Here is a 24,331-nt window from a genome sequence, read left to right on the forward strand (position 1 = left end):
CAAATATAATTAGCTTGTGGGATGTGCAGATTTCAGTACCATGGTTGCTTTACTAATTGCAACTCTTGGAAATAGATACTAAATATTTGGAAGCTGCCAATACAAAATAAAAACTGCATCTTTTTTGTACATCTGTCTTAGCTTATAAAAGCAAAATAGTTTTAAAAACAATACTGTGTTCCATATTTATTCCAAGCACACCCAAGGGTCAAGGACCTATCATTTCATTTTAATAATGAATCTGGTTTAGGACTCAAAACTGTAATTATTTTTCAAATTCAGTTTAATCCATAATTTTTTGGCTCCTTTCATGAGTACAGTACAGTTTACCCAATATGCTATTTATTTTCAAATTCATATTTTTATATCAACTGCTAGGTCACTGAAAGACTAAATTTCTAAAGCACCAATCTATGTTTCCCAATTTTTACATCAAAGGAGGCTATATTGTCAAGTTTCAAATTACTTTAATACAAAGGTGTCTGAAAGAAAAATGCATAAACACTTTTGGCAGTAGTTACTATAATTATAACCTCTCTATCTCTGTCTATCTTTTTTAACAGTAGCTGCCTCTGGCATTTCTAATTGCACTTAGATTGAAGTCAATGACTGCAGAAAGTGCTTATAAATAAAATAAACTGAAATGATTTTTTTAACAAAGCTTGAAAGAAAAATTTTAAGACCTTGAAATCAATATCAAATATCAAAAAAAGAAAAGAGCTGTAATTCAGTTACCAGTGGTTACATATTTAAAAACAAAGTCTCTAAATGACTATAAAAAATGGTAGGTGTAGAAAGAAAAGCAGTACTCCGTATCAAATACCCTTTATCACCTAGAAATGACCTATTATCAACTGCTTAGGGTGTTTCTAGATTCTTTAAAAATTAAGGGTGCATGTGACCTGGGAAGTACTGCTGGGGTTTGTGACCCTTTCGTTACTTCTGCTGCCATGCACTGCCAGGCATCTATAAGAGAAAAACATCTTCTGTCTCTTGTAAGCCCACAGCATAAAAAATTCAAAGAAATCTTACTTTTTATGCCATTTCCAATGAAAAGCACTAAGAACTAAAACTGACTCATGCCAAATGCATATCACTGAATTGCTGTGATTTCTTAGTCTCAAGTTTGCAACACGGAAATTATTTATAAAATGTCAATTTTAGCTCTGGAAAAGAAATTCCTATGTGTATGTACATTTTCTTTCTTCATCCTTGGAGAACTGCTTACTGTAGCTAGAGATCTGTAGTACAACTTCAATATACTGGGAGAAAAGGGGGATGGGGTGTAACTAGCATAATGTACTTTTTTTGACAAGTGAAGACATGCATCAAAATTCAAACAGTAAAGCCACAAGTTCTGAACATGTATGCTTAATGAAAACAAATGGATCTTTAGAAACTAGTATGGCAAAAGGTAATTAGACATTTTTAGATTCATAAAACTTTCACAAAGTAAAGTTCAGCAGAATTTTTTAGGGTATGCATGTAGTCAGTCTGATATAGGTACTTAAATACTTGAGACACTAGAGTCAGAATCCTGCCTAAGTTACAATTCTGGTTCTACCACTGGCTAGCTCAGCAACCAAGGATAAGTTATTTACGCTCTCAATGTCCCCCATTTGCTCATGAATGACACCTCGCAGAGTTGGTGATAAGATTACATGAAATACATGTATATCTGCCACTGTAGTTCTTAATGTTATTAACTGTGGCAGTCACAGAGCTGCCCAGCTCAGACCTCTTTTCAACAGAACCTGCTGCATAGAGCGTAGTTGACTCACCACCTCCACATGCTACACCTTTGGATCTTCTGGGAGGTCACCCCAGGTCATGTTTCCTTTGGGCTGCTCCCAGCCAAAGACTGAGCAAAGTGGGGGTACTAGAAACTAGCCATTCCTGCCAAATAAAGGATTCCTCCCCAGGGCAACTTTGTCTCAAGGATTTCCCATCAGTCTGACTGAAACTTTCTCAGAAACATGCTGTATAGTCTGATACTATACCTATCTTCCCAATTCCACCCAATTTCCAATTCTACCCTCCCTTTCTCCTTCCACAGGGTCACACCTGTACTGCTTGTCCTCTTTATCCATCATGAGTATTTACCCTAATAGATCTCTTGAATAGTTAACCCCATTTTGGAGTCTGCTTCTTGGAGCACAACTGACCTGGTAAACAAAGCAGAGTACTGCTACTGCAATACGGTGTTAAAGTTAGAAAAGGTTACTCCCCAAACTACTTCAGAATTATAAATTTGGCATCCACAGATATTTGACATATAAAAACATCGACAGAAAATTAGGGAGAGGGCACCTGGCTGGCTCAGTCAGAGGAGCATGTGACTTAATCTTGGACTCATGAGTTCGAGACCCTCATTGGGGGGTAGAAGTTACAAAAGGAAAAGAAAAGAGAAGAGAATGTTAGGGAGAAATATTTAAAGATATCTATTTCCTTAGGAAAATTCCTAATTTTTTAAAAAAGATTTTATTATTATTTTCTTTTTTTTTAAGATTTTATTTATTCATGAGAGACACAGAGAGAAAGAGAGGGGGTGAGGGGAGAGAGGCAGAGACAGAGGCAGAGGGAGAAGCAGGCTCCATGCAGGGAGCCAGATGTGGGACTCGATCCCAGAACTCCAGGATCACCCGCTGAGTCGAAGGCAGACGCTCAACCGCTGAGCCACCCAGGCATCCCAGTTCCTAATTTTTTTAAAGTATACAGTTATACTAAATATTATTATCTCTTTTTAAAAGTAGCAATACGGGACACCTGGGTGGCTCAGCGGTTGAGCATCTGCCTTGAGCCCAGGGCGTGATCCTGGAGACCCGGGATGGAGTCCCACGTCAGGCTCCCTGCATGGAGCCTGCTTCTCTCTGTGCCTGTGTCTCTGCCTCTCTCTCTCTCTCTCTCTCTCTCTGTTTCTCATGAATAAATAAATAAAATATTAAAAAATAAATAAATAAATAAATAAATAAATAAATAAATGTAGCAATACCCCTAGAATCTTGACACTCCTGCATAACAGGCATTTCTAGACCAACAAACAAGAAACTTAAAACTAAACTAGACTGTTAATGAGCTACAAGAGACTCACTTCTGGGTCACTGGTCTGATACCAACTTAGAATACCAACTGTATCTGGTGGCTACTCACGCAGCCTATATAAAATGAACAAGTGCTTTAGATTCCTTTCTGGTACACAAACTAAAGCAATACAGTTGGTATGCTTCTTGAGAGTTCCACAAAAAGGAAAGAAATAAAAAGCTTTACAGACTAAAAGTTAGAGCTCAACCAAATTAACAAAGTGGTAAGGCAGGTGGATAAGGGACTTACATACATTTCTTGTGACTTTAACATCATCTTCAAAGAAAAATGCAAATATATGCTTCAAACTGCTATCTCTCATTAGGCAAGGTCATTATTGCAAGAATAATATGCAAAGATTAATACTTGGTTGTATATCACTTTTATGTATTTTTATTGAGCTTCTCAATTAAATATTTAGAAAAATTATCTTGTTTAAGCCTCTGAACCAAGAGATAGGCATTAATATTCACAATTTATGCATGAGTTAAGGCTCAGAGAACTTGGATAAATTAAATGAGATAACACAACTAGCAAAGTGATACCACTATGATTTGTACATACACAGCATGCCAAAGCTAGTACTCTTCATCACCAAGCTATTTGATGTAACACTTTCTCTTTACACAAAAGCAAGAAAAGACTATTAGATTTAGTTTCTTGACAGCAAGTTTTTGTCTTGTTCGCCACCAAATATCCATTCCCCAGCAGAATACTTGGCACATATAATATGGTACAGAATAAATATTTATTGAAATCAAAAGCTCCAAAGAAAGCATTTTATATGAAATTTTATCATTCGTGTTATTTTTCCTTCAAAAACGGCCATTTGTTATCTATAAAAGTCTAATCACTAGCTTTACAAAATATATACTTCCTCCTCACTGATCCTCCTCACTATCAGTCTTGAAATCATAAAATACTCTTCCACAGCATACTAAACTGAAAAACCCAAACATCACAATGCACTGACCTGTGTTTAATCTGGAATAAAAACTGCATAGAGTAAATGAATTTGGAATGTAAAAAGCGGCAATGGATATCTATTAATCAGCTTACTAGTTGTCTAAGAATAATTACTGAGGAATCAACTATGACCTATAAGAATATCTAGCACCATAATCAATCCTAACTTCTTTAGGAAGTTACAATGATAAGAACATATTAAATTTATTAAAATATATGAGCTATGGAAAAGCTTCTTATACAAAGTCATAGTTTGCATTTGCTGGTACAAAACTGGCATTAACAACAGGGAACTAGAGAACTAGGCCTCCAGTATATGCCTGTCACACAGTAGTGTTAAGTATCTGTTGAATGACCAAAGATCATTAGACTAGGGAGAGAAAAGTATTTCAGAATCAAAAGTCAATAAATAACATTCTTATAGATAACAGGAAGTGTTTTAAAAGTTTTTCCTTTATCTTTATTGAAAGTTTAATTTGAACTAATATGAAACAGATTTATAGCACTTGAAATGCATGGCAAGTACTAAACAATAACAAAGTAGCTCAGAGACTGTATTATTAACACAGAAACTACAAACTAAAAGAACTATACTAAGAACTGTTAAATCTATATAAGATTTATGTTTCTTAGAATTTTAAACATAAAATTGCTTTAACATTCCTAGCTGACAATTTCTGATAATAAGAGTATAAAACAGGAAGCAAACAAAAGATAATATAGTAACTAAACTTGTTCCAAGAGTTGGATGGGTATGCTCACAGATCTATATTAGGAGTGGAAATAGAATTTTTATGTGTCCTATTTTCTATTTTTCTCTTGCAATCTGGGAAACTAGATGAAGAAAAGGTGTATATGTGTATACAATTTGAGAGTAGGACTAACCAGCCCTAACTGACCCTTACGGGATATTGATCAAAATAAAATCTTATGAACAACAGATATTCTGATTATTTTTCTCTACCTTTAGAAGACAAATAGCATATTAAACTTGAACTCTAGCTCTGATTACACAAGGTTCGAATTCATCAAGGTAATTATCTATGAACAAATGGCTCAGTAACCTTATCAATCTTACATTTCACTCATTTAATAAATGTCTCTATGACCACTACCTATAAAAATTACTAAACCTCACAAAATTTACCAGTCTTTTATATGTTAAAAGCCAGAAATGTTAATAACTGGCTGCTGACACATTCATTCTTTGATTTTATTTTGTAAACATTTACAAAGAAAATGTCTTTTTTTTTAACTGTTAATTTTTTTACTTTTTAAAGATTTTATTTATTTATTCATGAGAGACACAGAAAGAGAGGGGGGCAGAGACATAGGCAGAGGGAGAAGTAGGCTCCCTGCAGGAAGCCCGCTGTGAGACTTGATCCCAGGACTCCAGGACCACACCTGGGCCAAAGGCAGACGCTCAACCGCTAAGCCACCCAGGAGTCCTGAAGAAAATGTCTTTTTACCAGACACTACATGATTTCCCAGATATGAAAACATTTCTCCACTAAAAGAGGCCTTGATCTTGCAGAGGAGATAACACAAAACCCAAAATGGTTTTGACTGTAATACATTAATCATAATCACTTCAAAGGTCAGAATTTTAAAGTATTTATTTTTCTCTTCAGCATGTCTGAAATATGTCAGAAAAATAGTGCTTAATAAAAATCAGCTGATTCAGAAGAGTATTCTTAAATTAGGAGGTACAAAATACAAAGGAAAGTTTTCATTTCTTTTGTAGTCATTACCTTTACCTTCTTGAAGTTTGTAACATAGTTACAGACCTGTTCTTAATAAAATTTTCAGAAACACTCATATTCTATATTTTAAAATATGCTATCTATTAATCTTAATTTAAGAGCAATTAATTTAATCTTCAGAATAAAATGTCATTTATTGCACATCTCCTATATGGTATGTGCATTCTACTCATGACATATCACTTCATAATACTATGAGATAGGTACTAAAAGCCCCGTTTTATAGATGAGAAAACTAAAGCTAAAGATCAGATAACTTGCTCAAAGTTATACCATAAAGAAGAGATAAGGTGATAAAAATGAGATTCAACTGCAGGCCTGATCCCAAAGCCTTTTGCCCTTCATTACTCTATCCCCATTTATGACATGTATTTTTTTAAATATTTTATTTATTTATTCATGAAAGACACAGAGAGAGAAAGGCAGAGATGTAGGCAGAGGGAGAAGCAGGCTCCAGACAGGGAGCCTGATGTGGGACTTGATCCTTAGACAGCAGATCACGCCCTGAGCCAGGGGCAGGTGCTAAACCACTGAGCCACCCAGGAGTCCCTGACATGTATTTTTTAACAATAAAAGAAAAAGCTAAAACAAAACTATTTTTGAGTAGTTTTAAATTTCCACCATCTGAAGCTTCTAATACAAAATTCTGGGATAAGTAAAGTATTTCCCCCCCGCCACACTGAAAAACATAAAATCTTCTAAATCTCTGAAAACAAAAGGTAAGCTCTTATAATTTTCATTCCCTAATTCCTTCCTTCTATACTTGCATTTACTCTTCAAAGCCCCAACTTTTTTATAAAACGCTGAATGAAAACAACAATAACATCAAAAACTATTCATTTTACATCCTAATCTATCTGTGAAAGAAGCATGAACAAAGAGGTAAGTATACCACCTCTATTATTTCTACATTCTTCTCCAGAAGGACAAATTTCTCTTTCCTGAGTGATGTCCTGCCCATCCACCAAAGCTCAGTCCAAGCTCATTTACTTTGTGCAATCATACCAATTTCTCTCTTCCAATTTGCATTTACTATGTTTGTTATACAAGTAGCATTTTATTGCATATTGGCACATGCAAGTTTCTGAATTAAGTATTTGTTGAATTATTTCTGTCTCTAGCAACCGATTTAATACTTAGTTATTGAAACAAAGCAGTATCAGTGTAATTTGTATTCTCTATCAGTATGCAATATAAGATTATCAGCACATAATTGGCAGAATGTTATCTGGCTCACTAGATCTATGTTATCTGGCAAACACAAAATGTATATGACTGATCTTCTCAAAAGACAAAGATTGGTTTTTTATTTATTTTATATGCCAGAATCATTAGCACACAGGTACATCAGATGTACTTAAGAAATATCTGCTGATAAGTTGTATTTCTGATCAGAATGAATGAAAATTTCTCAAGAAAATTCAGCCATTGTGAAGATTTATATGGACTGAAGGGTTATTAGTGTTTTTTTTTCTTTCAGTGTTTTCAAAATAGAGAGCAAATACAAAGATTGTTATCAGTTAGCAGGTAACATCTGAACATTTTACTGACAGGAATTATGATAAGAAAATAGGTTCTCAAAAGTATAGTTGCATGGTAGTTTTATGACTTTGCACAAAGTCATCATTCTTTTCGCTCTAAAGAAATATAATCTTATATAGAAATATATAAGAAATATAATATAACTTGTATAATTTACAAGTTAAATTAACTCTTAAATTTGCTGCGGGATCAAGTCCAGTTGTGGGCGGAAAATACAAGATAACAAAACTTTAAGCAAAAGGTTGCCACTTTACTACTTGAGAACTGAAGCTTAGAATAGGTGAATATGTATATTTTACAAATAAAGCAAAACAAAATTTTAAAAACTATTTAACATTTAGAGTGAAGCATACCAGTAATTTCTATAGTTTACTTTTCATTTAAATTATACATGTTATTATCATTTTCCACCTGTATCATTTTTAAATATTTACAGGATTAAGTAATATACCGAGTGCTATGGATTCTTTATATATAAGTATATTTTATTATTTATGTAGGTCTCAATGTTTAGTCCTAGGGATGTCACAAAAGCTGACATGAATGAGTCTGACTAAATTGCTTCTTAAAATTAATACAACAAAGAGTATATGAGGAAAATCAATTAATACATAGTAACTACTATAAGTAGTAGAGTGAACTACTAAGAACTTAGATAAAATATGTAGCCCCTTCCCCTGACTTACACTAAAGAAAAGGGAGAGGTGTTGATCCATGTTAGTTAAGAAAAAGTCTTGCAATGGCCTCTGGTACTCATTCTCCAATCATGAGTTACTCTAATTACATAATTCATAATTATCTAATATTAAAGAGACAGTAAAACAGCTTGAGTTCTGAAATTTTATAGACCTGATTTGTATCCTTGTGCCGCTGCTCAATAATGCTATAATTTTGGACAAAGTAATCTCTTTGACCCTAGTTTTTTTTTTTTTTTACCCTTTCATTGATAAAATAGAGTAATAACAGTATCTGCAGAATTACTAAAGAATACATGAATATTTATCACTGTAATACCTGGTATGCAATAATTCCATAAAAAGTAAAGTTAACTATAAAAGGAAATCAGATATGAATTAATGAGATTGCAAAGAATCAGTGCTTACCTAATCACTCAAAAGAGAGAGATAATATTAGGATTTATAAAAATGAAAATACAAAATTTACAGGAAAGAAGTATTAAGTGAACAGAGACTCAACTTGAATAATTTACATATAGATTGTCATTTTAACTCTTGATCCAATCATTGTCTTACTAAATATTTTGACAGCTTTGATAAATCACATGCAGGGAAAGGGGAGGGAGAATCCTGGGCTATTCTTCATTTTTTTGTAAGCTTATATTCTTAGGTTTAATATTTTAACTGGAACACTCTGGCCATGGATTTACTAGCATTTAATTTGGGTCATAGTTCTGAGAGGTCTTGACACTAAAAGAACCAGAAATTATAACCAAATTCAGATATCCTACAGAGGAAGTTACATTATTAAGAAAGAACTGGATTCTTATTTCAGGTAGTATTATCATATGAATCTACATGTTAGGTATAAGAAGTGATGTGAATCATCAGTGATAGATAGTTATACTAAATTTTTCAAAAATATTTTTCATGACATATAAACCTAGACAGTGATACTTATGATTTTATAAAGTAACTTTAGATATATTTTAAAAAAACCTACATTTTGCCATATGTCATGTCATACAAGTATATTTTTTAATGGAGCTCATTCTTTTAACTATATAATATAAACTATAACTGCCATTTAAGATATAAGCAAGCTAATTAAAAATAAAATACATATTTATTTACTATATTGTTTTGAGAATGTCTTCTTTCATTGTATTTAAGTTTATATTTTCCTTTTCAAAGTGGCCACCATCACAAGTAAATTATCATAAAAAGTCAGCTACACTAATATGACAAAATAGAACTCTAATTATATTTAACATTAAGCTTCAATTATTTTTTTGTAAATATCGCGGCAGGAGGACTTAATCAGACAATTCTGTTATATTTCTAAAATAATTATTACCTACATGAGTTATTCTGAGTTATTAAAAAGATGCCTTAATTATCAGAGAATTAAACCTAAGAAGTATTATACTGTACTTTAATTCAAAAAACTAACAAAAGTCAAGGATTTTCAACTCTATCTATACAGTTAAGTAACAATACACTTAGTTTAAAAAAAGTAAATTGAAATATAGGTAAACAGCAAGCATCAGAAGTAATCCATTCTGAATTGTCTAGTGTATCAGTTTCTATTACTATTGTTTTTGTGGCTAGATTTCATCTCTGAAAAGCTAAATCACATCTAATAGGATCATGATTTAGAGAAGGCCTCAATTTTTATTCATCATAATAATATGATGTCAGAAAGTGTTCAACTTCAAATCATGACAGATAAAAACTCCATGTTTAACAGCCATATTTAGTTTGTTTGAGCTGCTGAGCAGATGTAAATGTAATCTGCAATACTAGGAAACTCCAGGTCTGATAGATAGCAAGCTAATATTTATTTTTAAGTGCTCTAAAAATTATTTGTAAAAGCTGCATAAAAACGATTCCATAAATGTATTGTGATTTTATTTTAACAATTATTCTACACTACAATGGAAGTACATGCTCAAACAAGACACCTCAGCAGTATTTTAAAGCAGTAACCACCTAGCCAATTTCTCTATGTTCTGTAGTTTTTCTAATCCACTCTCCCTGTGGTTGAGCAAAATCGAATTGCCTCTCACATTTGCAGACAGCTCTGTGAAGGTGATAATAGAGCTGCTCCCTGCTGTCATGAGGCAGGAAATAGGAAAATGGCATATGGGGCTAGAAAGAAAGAAATAAAAAAAAGAAAGAGAGAGAGAACGAACGAAGGGGGGAAAAAAGAACTAAACAAGAACAAAAGATTTCAACAAAGAACAACTATAACCCAATATGCTTTGCAAGTTAATCTCTTTTCAGAATCATTTAGCATATTTAATCATTCATCTGTGTCCTCATTCCAAAAATGCGAGTGGCTGATACTAAGTCTTTGGGTCAAGTTTTCATTGTCTAAAATATTTGGAACATCCAACTCCAGAATACGTCCTGCACAATGTTGCAAAACAGTGTCTTTAACTAGATATATAAAATGTTGTGCCAATCCCACATTTTAAAATAAAGGAAGGTAGAACAATGTTAATTAAAATATTAATAAAATATGTACACAGGCTTTTTAACATTCTTAAATCTATGAAATAAAAAGAAATTTAAAAATAAACATTTATGATTAGACAATAGCTGATTACAGTAGAAACAAATCTCTAAGTAGTTATATTGCTAATAATACCAAGACACATTTTTTTACTTGTACAGGTTTTTTGTTTGTTTTTTTTAAGTATACAGACAGGGATTTTTTTTGTGTGTAAGAATCCTGCTTTAAACAAAAGAAATTTTAATTTAATGTATCTATAAACAGAATGTGGCAGTAGATGCTAATAAAGATATAATCTACTCTACCTTTCCTTTTACACTCTGAATGGGATCCACAACCACTGCCACAGCTCTCTCCGACAAGGCTTCAAAGCTCTGCTGAGTGTTGATATCCACACCAGAAAGCCAACAACCAAAACCAGGGTGACTGTGATACCAACCAACAACCATCTCAGGCCTGAAACAAAGAGGGCATTCAGCGGTTCAGAACAGAACAAGTAATACACATTTATGATATGAAAAGAAACAACACACTAACAGGATATAAATTAAGAAGAAATGAAAAACACACAGGTGTGAAAAAGCACCATTAGAAACACTGAAATCATACACCATATTATCCAGAAAACATGGAAATGAATAAGCATGACAAAGAAGTGCTATCATTAAGAGATGCACATTAGCAGTGGTAGATAAGGCTTTCAGTTTTTCACCTTGTTACCACACTTTCTCTGAGCCAGTTTTTACCCTTTCAGCATTCAAGTAAATATCTACTCTTTAACTCCTTAGCTCTGGGAGTTGGATTTTCCAGGAAGAGTACATTTTTAACAATGGACACCAGGATCCACTGTTGTGAAAGGATTAAATATCAATTAAACCAGCAGTAGAACTAGGAACTCAGTCAAAAACCAATTTGCACTGTTCTGCTCAGCTGCTGAGCCTTTTGCTAACATTAATTTTGAAGTTTCTTCCACAGTAAAAGAATTTGAGCAAGAGAATGACAACTATTGAGATTTAATCTGGGAGGGGTGGGGGGAGAACTTGAAGAACATTTGAATTCTACTTTCTCTCTTTTTAAAAATCATATGCCTAATATAATTAAATATTCAGAATCTTATTCAGTTCCAATACATGGAACATACAAGCTCTTTCGATTATAAGTGACTACACAGGAACTCCATATGCTAAACAGGGAAGCTACAGCCCAAGTTTACTATGTGATGGTTGAGAATTTTAACATGAGGCAGTTTTCTCATTGGCAAATTTCTCTGATTCTAGAAAAAAGAGATACTAGATAGGTGGTTACACAGCACTGAGAGTGATACTTTTACATTAACTACATGGCTTTTTTTTTTCTAGGTATGATATTCGTAAATATACAGATTTTGAAATACAGCTATGAAAATATTCCCATTATTCCTTTATATGATTACTTACCTTCCTGTCTGCTTCAACATATCTAACATTTTGGCTTGGAACACTGGATCAACTGCCTCCACACTAACACCCTAGTTTAGATAGAAACACAATTAGCTTTTAGAACTATGAAAAAAAACCCACAAACATTTATTACATCCTAAATAAACAGAAAGTTACCCCCAAACCCCCTATGCATATTATTCTGGGATACCAAAATAATTTTATAGGTTTGGGTACCCATAATTGATTTCTACTTATATCATTCAATTATAGCCATACTTTAATAAAACTAAGACTGCTAAGTATCAAACTGCTATTAGCTAATAAGTTAAGACAGTTTTTGGGATCCTTTAAGAGTTTATGGCTATGGCTACATACATGCACATTCACACACATACACACCACCACCACTACTACTACCAGAAATACCAAATAATTGAACCAAGTATTTTTGGTTAGACCTACCTTGGTAAGCATACTTTCAAATGCCATTACTGATACCTGATAAGCACTATGTCTCTCTTCCATCCCATCCGAAATTTTATAACTATTCAGCTATTATAATAATCAACAACCCGAAATCTTTTTTTTTCCCCTTGGTAATATAAATACTTTGAAGAAAGAAAATAATTTGTGAGTTTCCCAGAGTAGTTTTTGTTTGTTTCGTGGGTGGGTAGGTTGGGAGGGGAATAAGTTCTAACTAAAAGGACTATTCTTGATTTTGGTTCTGGCCATGATCTCAGGGTTGTAAGATTGAGCCCCACATTGCACTTCACACTGGGCATGGAGCTCATTAAGATTCTCTCTCCCAGGCAGCCCGGGTGGCTCAGCAGTTTAGCACCGCCTTCAGCCCAGGGCGTGATCCTGGAGACCTGGGATTGAGTCCCAGGTCAGGCTCCCTGCATGGAGTCTGCTTCTCCCTCTGCTTGTGTCTCTGCCTCTCTCTCTGCATCTCTCTGTATCTCTCATGAATAAATAAAATCTTAAAAAAAAAAAAAAGAAAAGAAAAGAAAAGAAAAAGAAAAACGATTCTCTCTCTCCCACTTCCTGTGCTCCTCCTCCAATTCCCCATTGGCGACACTCTATAACCAACTGTTTTAAATGTTGCATTATCTTGCTAGTTCAACCAAAGATTTTTAGACCATGGAAGAATTAAAGGCATTCATGTCACCTCTCCAGTGATAGATCACTGCCATTATAACTCTTACAAGGCTTTCTTCTAATACTAGGAATTTAATTCCAAAAAGCCTGTTAACGTAAGCACTTTCTTCCCACCAAAACAAACAATATTTTGAATTCTAACTGAGAAAGCATCCTCAAGAACAGGGGTATACAATCTGTTGCCGATAAGGTTTTTTAAAAATATTTTTAAAGGGTATTTAAAAAAAATAACAAAAAACACAAGAATATGAGACAAACATATGTCTTTATAGATAGTTTGCTACCTTTTGGGTCAGAAGAAAATCTTTCTAATCTATTACATGGAATGAACATGAAGATCAAGATCTTCTTCTGTCAAACAAGCATTTACAAGGAAATAATGATACTAAAGCTTAAGAACTCTTTTTTATAATTGATAAGGACCACATGTAACAGAAAATACTAGTTAATTTTATGTTTTTCTTATTCTGACATGAAAAGGAAAATATAAGTAAAAATAGTCTATGATATAAATCTAAATCTTTAGTTAATACATGGCATATTTCCCTATATTCAGATGTACAAAATAAATACAGTGGATACCAGGTGGACAAAAATCAGCAGATCTAAATTAGTTTACCTCAACAAATTAGTCCAATTGAAGAAAAATTTGAGTATTTTTCTATGCATTATTTACAAACACACTGCAATCTGTAGTAACTATTTAAAATGTTGGAGGCTCTCTTTCTCTAAAATAAATGATAAAAACTAAATAAATCATTTTTTTTAATGGGGTGCCTGGGTGGCTCAGTTGGTTAAGCATCTGACTTGTGATTTCAGTGCAAGTCATGATTTCCTGGGTCCTGGGATCAAGCCCCAAGTCAGGGTCCACACTTAGCAGGGAGTCTGCCTGAGATTCTCTTTTCCTCTCCTTCTGCCCCTCCCTCAACTTGCATGCTCTCACTCGTGCACTCTCTCTCTTTTAAATAAATAATAATAAATAAATCTTTAAAATGCTTGGGCATCTGGGTGGCTAAGTCAGTTAAGTGACTGACTCTTGATTTTGGCTCAGGTCATGGTCTCAGGGTTATAAGACAGAGCCCCACGTTGGGCTCCGCCAAGCACGGAGTCTGTTTAGGATTCTCTCCCTCTCCCTTTGCACTCTACCCCTCAGCTCACTTGCATGCTCTCACTCTGTAAATAAATAAATAATAAGAAAAATAAACACATAACTTCTTTTTCTCTATTATCTACTTTATTGAGGTATACTTAACAGTTACGAGCCTCAAAGCAAATAGCTTTATGACAACAATTTCTTTAACCCAGTTATTTTAAAAGGTTCAATAAGAGAAATGTTGATTAGAGAAAAAACATCCATCTGAAAAATATACATGTTCTATATTTCTAGACAAACAGATGAGAAGGATATGTGTGTAGTTTTTTTGTAAGAAAGTCAGAATGGTGGTTGTCTTTTGGCCATTTTCTTTAGATCTAAATGCATACCTTTTTACACAAGTCCAATGCCATTAAACAAAATAGCATAACGAAACAAAAACCTTCCGGAAAGAATAATGCATTCTAAATAGGTAAAGTGGATGACTTCCAAAATTTATATGTAATATACTTCCATTATAAAGAAATTACCATACTTGGACAAAAAGAACTGAAGTTTGCCATAGTTTTTTTTTTTTTTTTAAACTTAACATTTTGAATATAGAAAGCTTAAGAGTCATTTAAGCCATCTTAAGCGTAAGAGTCATTTATAACCACTAAGGGGGGGGGGCATATTTCAAATCAAAAGAAACAGAACGTGAGGACTAGATAATTTATGTAAATTAAAAGTCTCATTAAGAGAGTCTCGGGATGCCTGGGTGGCTGAGTGGTCAGGTATCTGCTTTTGGCTCATGAACCCCAGGCATGATCCTGGGGTCCCGGGATCAAGACCCACAAAGGGCTTCCTGCATGAAGCCTGCTTCTCTCTCTGCGTGTATCTCTGCTTCTCTCTCTGTTTCTCATGAATAAATAGATAAAATCTTTAAAAAAAGAGAGTCTCTAAAATCTTCTGAACTGAGTGTTCAAATTAATAACCTAGTATTTTAGGGTAACTTATAAATCCAGTATGTTACCCTAGTTAAAGCTCAAAGTATGAGTTAAGGGACTTAATGCTAGCATCATTCAGTCTGTTGGACCTATAGGGAATTCATGATGCATTTAAAAGATAAATGATTTAATTCAATACAGGGTAGAAATTTCTATCATTAATCTTATGATGGATTTTTCCTATCAGGATGAGAAAATGTAATGTGATGAAAGTTATTTTGCATAGGGAAAGGAAAGAGAAAAGAAACACATTTACTTACAGCAGGCAACCATAAAAAGTACTCACTGTTCCTGACTGTGGCATAGCAAACACATCAATCACTCTGACGGTGTAATCATCAACAAATTCTCCAAGCATCAGACCCATAACTTCCATTGGAACTCCAGCCCGACCATGCTTTAACATCTGCAAAGAGGAAGATGGGTGGATATAAAGCTTTAAGATCGTTGGTCCTTTTTTCTTTATCTTAAAGGACCTAAGTTTGTTTCAGTGAAAATAAAACACTTATTTTACAGATGCACCAAAAACAATGGCTTAAGTTTGAGGGTTAACAAAACAAATATTCTCATGGAAAAGAGAGTGAAAGCAAAAGAGCTCTCTAAAGCAAGTGACTCTATTCAATACTTACTTTTAATAGTGCAAGGGAAGAAATATAGACTTGTTCTGCTGTGTCCACTGCAGGAGCATCTGTAGGTGGCCCCTAGAAATAAGCACATCAATTATTATAAACACACAGTTTATGAGTTTAAAATTAAAGTTATATGTTAATAAATTTGATTGTTTTTAAGAGTTTTGAAAAAAACCCATCAAGTATCCTTTTATTCTCAAGTATCCTTTTATTCAGGTACAACACAAATAATCAAAACAACTTTGTAAACACCAAACCTGTGGAAAACAAATCAAACTTAGTTCTCAGGCAAGTGTCCAATGGATATAAAGCTTAAATCTTTCAACAATGCTAATCTACCTTTGCTATAAAACAACTAAAATGCACCAATTAGCCATGTTTCTTACTGCAATCTGAGACGGATCTTCAGCTACAGACTGCATGTACATTAGGGCTCTGGGATCTCTGCAGATACATAGACATAGTTGGGGGGAGGGGTAGAAGAGTTCTAATCCCATGGTGAAAAAGCTGTGAACAACACACTATGCACTTCACCCTGATGAAGTTGTTCCTCTCCCCAATACAACAAATTTAATGGGAGTGCACCAGGTGTGAACAAACTGGCTGAGACTGGTGTGGCTAACATGAAAATATTTTCAAATTCTGACTACCACCTTTATTTGTTTAAAGTTTTTATTTATTTATTCATGAAAGACACAGAGACTTAGGCAGAGGGAGAAGCAGGCTCCCCGCAGAGAGCCTGATGTGGGACTCGATCCTCAGGCCCGATCCCCAGGCCCAGGATCACACCCTGAGTGTGAAGGCAGACGCTCAACCACTGACCCACCCATCCCTCTGACTACTACCTTTAAAACAAATGGTACTATTTATCCTACTATAGGTTAAGGAAAGACACTATGTTTTCCCTAAGGACTATGTCTTCTTCATCAAAGATAAGCCTCTTTTAACTATAATATTCAGAGGCATGAGGTAATTTACAGAGAGTCCTTACCCTCAAGATGACTATTATACATGTAATTCTGCACACAGAAAGCATTCTTGTTTTTCAATACTGGGTAGTCTGGGAAATTACAATGAGATGTGTCCTATAATTGCCAGGTTCTGTTTTGTTCAAAGTTCCCTTTCCTTGACAATAACACTATTACAAATTACAAAAAAAATGTTATTACAAATCATATTTTATCTTGCTTTTATGGATTTACTTATTAAAATTAAACAATTGCTTTACTCATTACATTTCAGACTTATAGGTCTGTGTATTTTGTGCTTCTTGTCAGTTATATGCTGAATTCCGTGATTTTAAAATTTTTATTTTTTGCTTAAAAATTCATAATATTTGCTGGAAGTATTAAATATAATAAGTTCTACAAGAAGTTTTCTCTAAATACAAGAATCACATATGAAAATTACCTTTTTTCTCTCTCTTTTTTTTTAAGATTTTATTTATTTGACAGAGAGCACAAGCAGGGGAAGCAGTAGGGAGAGGGAGAGGGAGAAGCAGGGTCCCCATGGGGAAGGGAACCCAATGCAGAGCTTGATGTAGGACTCAATCCCAGAGGCCTGGGATCATGACCTGAGCCAAAGGGGACACTTTAACCGACTGAGCCACCCAGGTACCCCCACCCCCCAGTTACTTTTTTTCTTAGAAAAATTATATTTTGTTATTTTCTTTCTTTCTTAATACAAGCCTTCTTAACTTGCCAGAAAATACTAAAAAAAAAGGAACAGGGAAATAAAACATCACACCACCAGCAAATGTATTACTGACAAAGTCCAGAAACTATGCTTGCCATCAGTTAAAGAAACAGTCTGTTTTGTTCAACATTATATATAACCAGTACCTAGCAAAGTGCCTGGCACATGCAAGAACTTCCTAAGTATTGGCTTAAAAAAAAAAAAAAAGAATAAACTGAGGTATTACAAGCCAATGGAACAGAAATGAAACATACCCATCAGTTACACTGTGAGAGAGAACAAGCCTTATGTAAGTCGACATAAAGATCATTACCTCCTCTTTCACTATTTTCTTCTGGTTCAGAAACACAGGAATAGAAAACCATGCAGCTGTTTCTCTACTGGATGGGTGCTGTTTTTTGAGAGAGCAGCCAGTGGTATTTCCTGTTGCTTCTCTCCATTACTATTCTGTTTCTTGATCTAATCAGACTAAATTTTCTCAGGAAAAATAAACTTGGCAAGAAGTAGAAAAAGAGTTTGTAGTGGTGAACTACACTTTAAAAAAAAAAAAGATTTTATTTATTTATTCGTGAGAGACACAGGCAGAGGGAGAAGGAGGCTCCATACAGGGAGCCCAAAGTGGGACACAATCCCGGGTCTCCAGGATCACGCTCTGGGCTGAAGGCGGCGCTAAACTGCTGAGCCACCCAGGCTGCCCATGAACTACATTTTTTAAAAGTAATCTCTACACTTAATATGGGGTTCAAACTCATAACCTTGAGACCAACAGTAGAGATCAAGGGGCATCTGGGTGGCTCAGTTGGTTAAGTGCCTGCCTTTGGCTCAGGTCATAATTTCAGGATCCTGGGAACAGAGCCCCATATCAGGCTCCCTGCTCAGTGGGGAGCATGCTTCTCCCATTAAGAGTCACATGCTCTTCTGACTGAGCCAGCCCAGTGCCCCTGAACTGCATTCTCAGAAGAAATAAAAACAAAAAGAGTAACTCATGTAAAATACTGTCTATGGGACAGATGGTAAGGACCTCTCGTAACCGTGAATATTTGAGATTATCATTTTTCTACACACTCACTTGTCCAGAATAGCATATAACCAGGCAAAGAAGAAAACTCCATTAAGACCCTGGAAACTAAGCTAAGAGATTTGTATACAAACCTGTATGGCTATAGATCAAAGATGACCCAAGTTAAGAAAAATTTGGGGCTATGGACAAAATACCTATATTGTCTTGGCAAATGCTCCTGAGGTATAGCAACCTGATGATTCAAAGAAAGGAAAGACATCTAAAAATAAGACTCATAAACAAAATTTTAGAAACCTATTTGGCATCAGTACTATATAAGCTTTCCTAACCTTGAAACAAAAAGTTCAAGGACAGACCAAGATGAAAAGATGAAAAATAATGAAATAAAATCACACAAGAGGGAACAAGGGCAAAAATAACATTATGACAAATTCATTTTTAAAAAGATTTTACTTATTTACTGGGCACAGCAGGGAGGGTGGAGGGAGAGGGAGAGAACAAGTAGGCAGAGCGGCAGGCAGAGGGAGAGGAGGAAGCAGGTTCCCCACAGAGCAGAAAGCCCAATGTGGGGCTCAATCCCGGGACCCTGGTAAGATGACTTGAGCCAAAATCAGACACTTAACTGACTTAGCCACCCAGGTGCCCCTGACAAGTTTAATTCACTGATACAGAACTAAAGATGTCTCAAGACGTAGAGTAAAAAGTTAGAGATGAAAACAACTAAAAATATAATGATACTAGAGGACAAAGGAGCTATAAGCTAAGAAATAGTGTTTCTAAGGACAAAATAATAGAAAGAATCAATCAGTAAGTAAAGATAAACCTGAAGAAAACTTTCCTGAATGAAAAAAAAAAAAAAACAAAACATTTTTTTCAACTTTTGGATCACTAAATGTCAGACAATAATATTGAATAAAGTATTATACCTTGAAAAATCTTGGGCAAAATTTTTTAAGAGAGGGTAGAAGAGGCAAATGGAGAGGGAGAGAGAGAATCTTAAGTGGGCTCCATGCTCAGCATAGAGCCCAACACAGGACATCATCTCACACCCCTGAGCCATCATCTCACACCCCTGAGCCAAAATCAAGAGTTGGAAGCTTAACTGACTGAGCCACCCAGTCACACTGGGTAAATCTTAATTACATGAATAAAGCAAAATTCCTAAAAACATGAACAAAAAAACTAACCTGATGAAAAAATGCAACCCAGGCTGACTTTGGATTTCTTTCCCACATTAAATGGCAGAAAACAATGAAAGAGTTTCCAAGTTTTAAGAGAGAAAACCTGTGAGTCAGAAATTTTTATACTCAATTAAAAAAATGTCGGAAGGCCCACACAAGAACTCAGAAAATATGATTCCATGTATCCTCCTTCAAAGGACTTCTTAAATAAATCGTCCAGTTGTGCCTCTACAAATAAAAATTAAAGCCTGAAAAATGGAAAAGCCCTTATATTTTAAAAATTCTGTTAAGATTACTGAAAGCAGGGATCCCTGGGTGGCACAGCGGTTTGGCGCCTGCCTGCCTTTGGCCCAGGGCGCGATCCTGGAGACCCAGGATCAAATCCCACATCGGGCTCCCAGTGCATGGAGCCTGCTTCTCCCTCTGCCTATGTCTCTGCCTCTCTCTCTCTCTCTCTCTCTGTGACTATCATAAATAAATAAATAAAATATTAAGATTACTGAAAGCGGTTAGAAACAGAGATAGATCTAAATAATAAAAACAAACAAGGTTCAGGGCACCTGGATGGCTCAGTCATTCAAGCATCTGTCTTCAGCTCAGGTCATGATTTCAGGGTCCTGGGATTGAGCCCTGCATGGAGCTCCCTGCTCAGCTGGGAGTCTGCTTCTCCCTCTTCCTCTGCCCCTTTCCCTGCTTATGCTCTCTTACTCGTGCTCTCTTTCTTTCAAATAAATAAATGAAATCTTAAACAGATTTCAAAACCATAGATACTGTCCAAACAACTATACATGGCAGTGGAAAGAAATGAAGTATTCCCTATTTTACATACAGAAGGGGAAAAAAAAACTCTGTTTAAGTGCTGATTTTGACTACTACAGAAATATGGATTAAAAAGTCTTCTGAACAGGGACACCTGGGTGGCTTAGCAGCTGGGCATTTGCCTTCGGCTCAGGGCATGATCCTGGAGTCCCAAGATTGAGTCCCACATCGGGCTCCCTGCATGGAGCCTGCTTCGCTCTCTGCCTATGTCTCTGCCTCTCTTGCTCTGTGTCTCTGATGATAGATAGATAGATAGATAGATAGATAGATAGATAGATAGGATAGATAAATAAATAAAATCTTTTTTAAAAACAAGATTTGTGAGAGACACTGTGAGAGGCAGAGATGTAGGCAGAAGGAGAAGCAGGCTCCATGCAGGGAGCCTGATGTGGGGCTCGATCCCGAGACTCCATGATCACGCCCTGAGCCAAAGGCAGATGCTCAATCGCTGAGCCACCCAGCTACCCCAATAAATAAAATCTTTTAAAAAAAAGTCTTCTGAACAATTTAAAAATAACCACAATAAACAATAAAACTGAATGTACATCTTACAAAATCACTGGAGGAAGAAAAGCAAACACAACACTAACAAAAACAACAAACACAAACTAGGAGGGAACCAAGAAGGGAGTAAAACAAAAACAGCAAATATAAGGTTAGATCAAATATACTGGTAATGGAAAAACATAAATGAATTAGTGTCCCTTCTTAGGGACACTTGGGTGGCTCAGCAGTTGAGCATCTGCCTTCAGCTCAGGGCGTGATCCTGGAGTTCTGGGATCGGGTCCCCCATCGGCCTTCCTTCATGGAGCCTGCTTCTCCCTCTGCTTAAGTCTCTGCCTCTCTCTCCCTCTCTCTCTCTCTGTGTCTCTCATGAATAAATAAAGAAAATCCTTAAAAATAAGTAAATAAAGTCCCTTGTTAAAAGCCTCTAATAGATTTAAAATGGAAATTCATGTATATGCTGTTTATAAATAAAAATAAAAACAAAGTAAAAGGATTAGCGAGATTTGTCAGTGACATACCTATAATCTTTTTTTTGTAAACAGCCATAATGGCTACTATGTTTTACTCACCTTGCCTTTGTCCAGTTATATATTACAGTAATAGATTTCCCAGTATTAAATCACCTTTCTATTCCTGGGATAAACTGTTGACATAATTTACTTTTTTGTTGTTGTTAGCGTTTTTGTTTCCCTGTTTACAAGTAAGACTGGTCTGGTATTTTCTTTTTTCTGTTAAATTTGTCGGCTTTTGATATTATGCTGGATTTATAATTGTGAAATTTTACTCTTTATCATTTTCTGTGTTCTAGTAATATTAATACAGTAAACCTTGAACAACACGGTGTTTAAGGGACTGACTCCTGACACAGTCAAAAATCCAAATATAACTGGACTCCCCCCAAACTTAATAGCCCACTCTTGACCAGAAGCCTTACTGATAACATAAATGAACAATGAACAATTTTGTAACTTATATGGATTATATATTGTATTCTTATAATAAAGTAAGATAAACTATTAAGAAAATCATGAGAAAATACATTTACAGTACTGCACTGTATTTATTGAGAAAAATCTATATATCAGTAGATCCGTGTAGTTCAAACCCATGTTGATCAACGATATACACTAAATCAACTACATCTTATAAATTTGGGAGACTTCACTATTAAATACTTGGCTCTAGGGCACCTGGGTGACTCAGTGGTTAAGCACTGGCCTTTGCTCAAGTCATGATCCTGGGGTCCTGGAACTGAGTCCCGCATCAGGCTCCCTGCATGGAGCCTGCTTCTCCCTCTGCCTCTCACTCTGTGTCTCTCAGGAATAAATAAATAAAATCTTCTAAAAAATAAAAATAAATAAATACTTAGCTCTAAAGCTGATTTTGGACCTGATCATTATAAACTTTTTCAGTGGTATTAATGAATTCAGATTATCTATGTCTTGACACTATTCTATTGTTCCAGAAAGTCTTATTTCATTAGATTACAAAGTTATCACCAACGAATTGAACATATTCTATTTTAATTTTTAATTGTTAACTGTTTAATACTAAAAACATTTAAAACTAAATTTGTTTCTCCATATCATATCACCATTCACATAGATTCATGATTTACATTACAAAATCAAATTATAATAAAACTTGGCTAAAAATATTGGTGAAACTTCCTAATTCATTCTAAGAGGCAGTAATACACTGATGCCAAAGCAATACAGACACTACAAGAGAACTGTAGACCAATATCTCTTACAAACACCGGTGCAAAAATCCTCTACAAAATACTAGCACACAAAACTCAGCAGCATACAGAAAGGATTATTTTACATATGACCAAGTGGGATTTACTACTGCAATGCAAAGACAGTTCAGTATACAAAAACTGACCAATGTAATATACCCCATCAAAAGAATGAAGGGAAAAAAACTCAGATGATTGTTTCAACTGATGAAGAAAAAGCATCTAACAAAATTCAACACAGTTTCATAATAAAAACACTGAACCAACTAGGAATATAAGGAAACCACCTCAACACAGTAAAAGCCATATCTGAGGCCAGCTGGGTGGCTCCGTTGATACACATATCAATCAAACACTTGATTTCAGCTCAGGTCATGAACTTAGGTTCATGAGATCAAACCCCCAAGTCAGGTTCCATGCTCAGCAGGAAATACTTGAGATTCTCTCTCTCCCCCTCTGTCTCTCCCAACTCGTGTTCTCTCTGCCCCCCAAAATAAAGAAATCTTTAAAAAGAGTACGTACAATAAACAAAAGCCATATCTGAAAGCCCATGGTGAACATAATACTCAATGGCAAAAGACAAAAAGCACGTCCTCTAAAATCAGGAACATGGCAAGTATGCCTGTTTTTTCACTTCTATTCAACACAGTTCTGGAAGTTCTAGCCAAAGCAACTAGGCAAGAAAAGAAGTAAAATGCACCAAAACTGAAAAGGAAGAAGTAAAATTGTTTGCAGACAATATGCTCTTACATGTAGAAAACTCTAAAGATTACACAGGAACTATTAGAACTAATAAATAAATTTAGCAGAATGGCAGGCTACAAAACCAATACAAAAATCAGTTACATTTCTATCATGAACAATGAACAATCTGAAAAATTACAAAAGCAAGGCACCTGGCTAATTCATTCAGTATAGCATGGGACTCCTGATCTCAGGGTCATGAGTTCAAGCCCCACTTGGGTGTGGAGTCTACTTTTTAAAAAGAGAGAGAGAGAGAGAGAGAGAGAGAAAGAAATTACAAAAGCAATTCCATTTAAAATAACATTAAACAGAATAAAATACTTAGAAATTAACTAAACCAAGGAGGTGAAAGAGTTGCACAGAGAAAACTATAAGAAATTAAAGAACATAAATAACATGAAATGGGAAACACATCTCATGTTCATGGATCACAAAACTTAGTATTAAAACATCAAGACTACCTAAAGTGATCTATAGATTCAATATAATCTCTATCAAAATTCCAATGATACTTTTGCAGAAACAGACCCCCCCCATTTATAAAGATTTTATTTATTTATTCATGAGAGATAAGAGATAGAGATAGAGATAGAGATAGAGATAGAGATAGATAGAGAGAGAGGCACAGACACACAGGCAGAGGGAGAAGCAGGCTCCATGCAAGGAGCCCAATGTGGGACTCGATCCTGGGTCTCCAGGATCACGCCCTGGGCCAAAGGCAGCGCTAAACCGCTGAGTCACCCAGGATGGCCAGAAAACCCATTCTTAAATTCAGAATCTCAAGGGACC

At 35.2% G+C, this 24,331-nt stretch overlaps 1 protein-coding gene across 2 annotated transcripts in view; it reads right to left on the minus strand.

Moving 5' to 3' along the window:
- Positions 1-24,331, minus strand: part of PSMD14 (proteasome 26S subunit, non-ATPase 14) — a 102,176-nt gene that overhangs the window by 27,770 nt on the left and 50,075 nt on the right. For both annotated transcript variants that reach the window (XM_077883450.1, XM_077883451.1), the window contains exons 4-7: positions 15,835-15,906; positions 15,492-15,611; positions 11,984-12,054; positions 10,853-11,003 (exon numbers count right to left, since the gene is read on the minus strand). In XM_077883450.1, the coding sequence (XP_077739576.1) occupies positions 10,853-11,003; positions 11,984-12,054; positions 15,492-15,611; positions 15,835-15,906 (414 nt within the window). The remainder of the gene's footprint in view (positions 1-10,852; positions 11,004-11,983; positions 12,055-15,491; positions 15,612-15,834; positions 15,907-24,331) is intronic.

This window comes from Canis aureus, chromosome 34 (genome assembly GCF_053574225.1).
Source record: "Canis aureus isolate CA01 chromosome 34, VMU_Caureus_v.1.0, whole genome shotgun sequence".
NCBI lineage: Eukaryota > Metazoa > Chordata > Mammalia > Carnivora > Canidae > Canis > Canis aureus.